Raw genomic sequence first — 5,859 nt, forward strand, 5'->3', positions numbered from 1 at the left:
AGTGAAGCAAGATTGCAGGGATATTAATTTGCAGTCTTGGTTCAGTAAAGAATAGGAAACACAAGGGAAGAAGATGAAACAATTGGAATGACTGAATAACTTAACTGGAAATCTTACATGTATTTAATGTACCACTGCCATTTGGATTATTTGGGGAGGGAAAAGAAAGTCTATAGGAAAATTACTTGGAACATCTGTGTGTGTCTATTCAGCACCTCATTTATAAACTTGTTTTCTTAACTCTTGTTCTAGGAGTGCTTTCTGCGAACCAACATCATGCCGGCCCCGTCTGCTAATAGTAGGAAAAGAAGGGTACGGCCAGGTTTCTTACGTGGCACCCGCGGTGTTGCACACTTTGGAGAAGTTTCCCGTTCACACCCTGTTCTGCTTACAAACGTCGCACTGCCAGAAGAAATCTGCGGACAGGTACCTTTTTTCTTTTTATTCTCATCGGATTCACTGACTGTATGTAAAGGATCAATCGAGTTGCAAGTAAGGTGAGCAAAATTAATTGGTAATGGAGGTGGCCTTGTTTTAATGTGCTGGGACGTTTGCTTCTGTCTGAAAATCCCCTTTTCTTTTAGACAAAACCACAAACAATCTGGATGTTGTACATGTCCACATTTTCCATACCCAGTTTTACAGTGACGATGTTGCTAGCAGCTCAGGAAGCTGGGCGGTGTTGCTAATAAACATCTCTTTGTGGAAAGAAATGCTGCTCATCTCCCTGGGATCCAGAAAGTAGTTCTCATTGCCTCCTAAGACTGTGTGCTCCCAGTAGATGGCTCTGTATCAGACTGCATGTCGGCTACTTTTTGTAGCCTTCTTCTAAATTGTATTAGTAAGGCAACCAAGGTTTGGGGCTTCTGTTTATTTTGTTTTCACACGGACATACACAACTTGTGCTGTTGCAGTATGTGCAATAAAAGCATTAACATTCACAAAACACTTCATTCACATGCTGATGTGGTTTTAACTAGAAAAAATGAACAGATTTGGTGTTTTTAGTTTTAGGCAGGAAATCCATTTTATTGTTTGGCATCACTACCTTAAAATATTTTTACCTTTAGTGGAAACATTTGAGAGCCATACAAGTAAGGACAAACATGTTACACGACTGAATACTGATGTGTCCCATAAGAGGGACATTTCCTTTCTTTGTTATGTGAAGATTGTGGCTGTGGCCATATAGCTACGGTGTCTAGCCACTGCCTGAATATATCCTTCCCATCTTCTGACTAGAGTTCTTCGAATATTGGTAATCTGAAAGGGTGCACAGAGAAATTCCTTATGTGAAAGGATGCTTGCCACTCTGTTCACATAGTTTCATTTCATGGGGCAGTCAGTTGGCTATGTAGCTATGTATTAACAGGTTATTCTACGTGTTTTAGTTTTCTTACCCAAGCTTTCCTTTTCACTAGCTGATCCGAAATGCTCAGAAGACAGCACCAAGCATATTTTATGTCCCAGATATCCATTTATGGTGGGACAACGTTGGACCTGCCTTGAAACTTACTTTTCTAACTCTAACTCTTCCAGCATTTTCGCCAGTTTTGCTGCTTGCTACGTCTGATGTACGTCACTCAGATCTCCCAGAAGAGGTATTTGTCAATACTTTTCTTACTATTTCTTCAGTTTCTTGTAATTTATGAATGCTTTCAGCATCAAAATGCTGTGCTTTCTTAAATGCCTACTGTTATTACTCAGGCACCCTAACAAATCATTTAAAATTTGCTTAGAGAAAAAGAATACTGTGAAAGCATCTGCTTAAGTTTTTTTCTGAGTCAAGCAAGTGACTTTCACCCCCTTCTCACGCATGCAAATAATAAATTAATACAATAATTCCGGTGGCTACAAAGTGGTTCAGTCAAGAATATGCAGTGCTTGAAATGACAAGAGGATGTTTTTACTGAAGAGATTTCTTCTGACAGTCTGCCATTCCATGCTATGTTAGGTAAACTGCTAATAATGCAATTTAGTAGAGAATTGAAACACTTTGATTAAAAAAAAAATAAAAAAAAATCAGTTTCTTTCTTCATATAGGCCAAAGCTTTCCAAGCTGGAAAGCTGAGTTCCAATTTCTGCTCAAGTAACTTTGGAATGGAATTCTAGTTGTATTCCTAAATAAACTGTAGTAAAAGTACATGCAGAACTTCATTGACTTCTGAGAGTTTACATTAAGGGAAGGTGCCCAAAACAGGAACACGCTGTTCTCATTCTGATTATTTTGTCTCAGTTATTGGGGGAAGAGAACGGGTCTTACCTAGACGTGTTTATTATCAACTGCTTTGAAAGTGCTTGAGTTCCCACAGAAGTTTTTGTACAGGTTCTAAATTCCTTCTAAAATAAGTAGTGAAATTCCTTACCTACCTTTTAATACTAGAAATTGAAAATGGAGGAAGACGTAGAGGTACTAGCTACTTCAGACACCTTTTGGTAGAGAAATAAAAACTCAGCAAAAAGCCCTCACTTGTCTGCTGAAGCCTTTCTCTTCCCTCTATAGTCATAAAGGTTCTAAGTAAAGGATGCAGCAAGGCAAGTAAATACAAAGGAGGCGATGTTGGATGTGGTGAAAGGCATTACTTTATCAGTATAGCGTACAATCCCTTCACCAAGATTTAATTCTACAGGTGATTCTTAAAGGTGATGTTTGAATTTGCCGTGCCAGCCTGTGAAAATGTAGCCTTAAAGGCCAGGAAGATAACTTTTTTCAGTTTGTGTTCTTCAGGTTATTATTAATTTTAAAAGGTACTCGTCTTTTTGGAATAGAAGATGAGTTTTTGTGGCCTTAAATCTGAAATGTCTTTCCTCCTTCTGCTTTAGATCCAAAAATTATTTAATAAGGAATTTGGAGAAGTGTGCAATATTGAGTTGCCTGGTAGGGCAGAGAGAGCAGCTTTTTTTGAGGGCCTAATTCTAAATCAAGTGGCTAAGCCTCCTGTAAAGAAAACAGGTGAGGAGGATATAAGAAGTACATCTAAAACTTTCCTATCGAAGTTACTAGCTCTTTGGGATTTGCTTTGGTGGTCATTTTCTGTCATTAATTTGTCATATGCTTATATTTGAGTACTGTAAATTGGCTAATTTTTCCTGATTAATTGAAGTTCATCGGACACTGGAAGTCCTGCTTGTAGCACCACCAGCTGAGCCTCAGAAGCCACAAGAGGAAGAAGTAGGGATGCTGGAGGAGGAAGAGGAGGATACCTTGCGTGAACTTAGAATTTTCTTGAGGGACGTTACTCACAGACTTGCCACTGACAGACGTTTCAGGGAATTTGCAAAGCCCGTTGACCCACAGAAGGTAAACTAGTGCTGATCTGTGTGTGTCTGTAACTTCTCAGTGTTGGTATTTCTCAGCGTTTTGGGGAAGGTTCAACTTTGTTTTTAGGGCTGCACTATTAGGATTTTGCAAGAAGCAGAGGCAGTGCTTTTACTTCTACTGACTCTCAGATGTCTCTTACCGGATTATTCACTGAAAGCCTTGGTTTCATTCTAAAAAGCCAGTCCAAATGCCAACACAGTCTGCTTGTGAAAAGGCTTTGATATGTAGGCATGTCACAGCACTGAAAAGCACAGGGATCTTTCCTTATAATTACAAACAGTACTTACAGGACTACTTTAATGAAGTCTAAAACCCTTTATTGGACTGTCAGTTCCTGTGGGAACAGGAATAGGAGCAGCAGTTTGTAAAAATAAGTTTTGAGATCCTGTTCTCTGTTTCATCTGGAACTCCTCAATAGGAATCAACCATAAGTGCAGTGTGTTTTCTTTTTCCTCCAATTGGCTGCTTAGATCCCTTTTTCTCCTTAATTGATTAGATAAGCCTAAACTAGGGGCGTATATTTCAAAGACAGGTGTAACTTGACTATACCTGCGGATCAGCAAAGGCCTCTTCATGTGGGCATCCACTGGCTTTTCTTCCCCTTTTCTCCTAGGTTCTTGAGCTGTGAAAAATCTAGACAGATACGTATGTCCTCATCTGAACTAGTCATTAGGCTCGTCTTATGGTCTGAGGGAAGAAATCAGCACCTCTGGGCCTAGTTATCTCATTCTAAAGTAGATGCCTGTAATAGGTACTTCACAGGTGCAATTCATGCACCTTTTCCTCAATGTCGACAGCAAAAAGAATGTCGGATGGCTTACTCAGCTTTCACTGTTGTGATTTTCTGAAGCAAAGCGAAATGAATCTCCCACCCTCAGTGTTTCTTCTGTACCATGAACGTGCTTCTGACCTCCCTACTTCTTGTTGTCCTCTCCTAGCAGCTCTAATGCCAGTTGAAAGAGCCCTTCCATTTTTGAGAAGCAAACTGGTTAATTTCAGCATCTTCTGATGCATTGCAAATGTTCAGGGTTTTTAGGAAGTCGTTTATTTAAAGTTTTCAGAATAATTTTGGTAGACAGTGTGCAAGGTTAAGAAAACCTCTGAATGCTTGTATTTGATCTGCAGATACCTGACTATGCCACAAGGATTAAAGAGCCGATGGATCTTTCAACAGTTCTGACTCAAATTGACTCGCGCCAGTACCTCACTGCAGGAGACTATCTGAAGGACATTGATCTAATCTGTAACAATGCCTTAGAGTACTACCCAGATCAAAGATCTACAAGCGAGGATGTGCTTTTTAGCCCTAGTTTAAAAAATCTGTCAAACGTATAGATGGATAAATGCTGTGTGCGGACAATAGACTTTGGATGGATTAGATGATTTTGGACATCCACAGAGAACATCTCTTACCACATTGTAAATATTTTATCATTTTGCTACTTGGGCATGGAATTGTGATACAAATGTTCCCAAGGAACTAGTGCTTTTGTTTTAATTAACTTCTATGTTGTTATGCTGAAAATATTCACTGAGATAACCTTTCGGAACCAACCTATGAAGAAAGCAATTTTTTTCTGTGATCAAAACAGTTTCATTGGTTGGTAGACAACATTCAGTTAAAGTCTGTAAAATTTCAGATTGTCACAGAGCCTATGTTTTGCAAGACACTGCATATTCAATGGTGAGGAACAAAATGGATACAGAGTTTGGACGACTTTGTGAACAAATTAAAGAATCTCATGAGAAAAGAGGTACGTGCTTTAACTTTTTTTAACTTTTTTTTTTTTTTTTTTTAACTTTTTTTTTTTCTTCCCTGTTTTTCTTTCCTTTTCTTTCTTCTTCCCTCTTCCCCATATGATTGCCTTGCTGTCCTCTCTCTCACATTGTTCTGTTTGTGTATTGGAATTGCTAGCTCCTATTCATGGTCAACACTTCATCCAGTTCTCAAATATCACAAATGTACCCAATGTATTTACCTCCTGTAGTGCTACAGGACATTGTACTTATGTCTGGAAATGGATACATATGGCATACAGAATCTAATGTTTGAATGACTACTTAATCTGTAGTGTCACAGCTGCAGAAACCTGCGGAGCATCAGCAATCTACTACCAATTGAGTTGTATGTTTCCTACATTACTTCTTGCTTATTTTTCATCCATGAAGAAGACCTCAAGAGGAATTAGTTGTAGAGTAGTGACAGGTATTTGATAATACACAGTATCATCCGAAGAAGAAATTCCTTCGGCAATTCTTTCACCTCATAAAGAATAGTAAATAAGTGCACATTTTAAACTCTATTTACTCGTTTGTTTATTGCTCTTTGACAACAAACATGGACTGAATAATAGAGACACTAATATTAAACTTAACATTAGCAAGACTTGTTACTTCCACGAAAGTAGAAATAATCCAACAAAAAGATGACGATTCTTATCTCACAATTGAGATGAACAACATAGAATAATGAAGTATGGTTTACCTAATCATTTAGAATATAGTATTTTGCAATCTGCTCAGAAAAACTGTAAATG

At 38.4% G+C, this 5,859-nt stretch overlaps 1 protein-coding gene across 1 annotated transcript; it reads left to right on the top strand.

Annotated features, from left to right (window-relative positions):
* The first annotated feature begins 801 nt into the window (after positions 1-801).
* LOC137863852 (ATPase family AAA domain-containing protein 2-like) lies at positions 802-4,777 on the top strand. Its single transcript, XM_068697386.1, has 5 exons — positions 802-855; positions 1,422-1,601; positions 2,824-2,953; positions 3,105-3,301; positions 4,448-4,777. Exons 1-5 carry the CDS (start codon positions 802-804, stop codon positions 4,655-4,657), a joined length of 771 nt encoding a protein of 256 aa, XP_068553487.1. The 3' UTR covers positions 4,658-4,777.
* The last annotated feature ends 1,082 nt before the right edge of the window (positions 4,778-5,859 follow it).

The sequence above is a fragment of the Anas acuta genome, chromosome 13 (assembly GCF_963932015.1).
Source record: "Anas acuta chromosome 13, bAnaAcu1.1, whole genome shotgun sequence".
NCBI lineage: Eukaryota > Metazoa > Chordata > Aves > Anseriformes > Anatidae > Anas > Anas acuta.

Excerpts from the sequence above, each read along its gene's own strand:
- LOC137863852 (XM_068697386.1), top strand. The coding sequence starts at position 802 with ATGTCGGCTACTTTTTGTAGCCTTCTTCTAAATTGTATTAGTAAGGCA. Across the intron at positions 856-1,421 it reads GTATTAGTAAGGCAACCAAG|CTGATCCGAAATGCTCAGAA; the intron begins GTTTGGGGCTTC and ends CCTTTTCACTAG. Across the intron at positions 2,954-3,104 it reads GCCTCCTGTAAAGAAAACAG|TTCATCGGACACTGGAAGTC; the intron begins GTGAGGAGGATA and ends GATTAATTGAAG.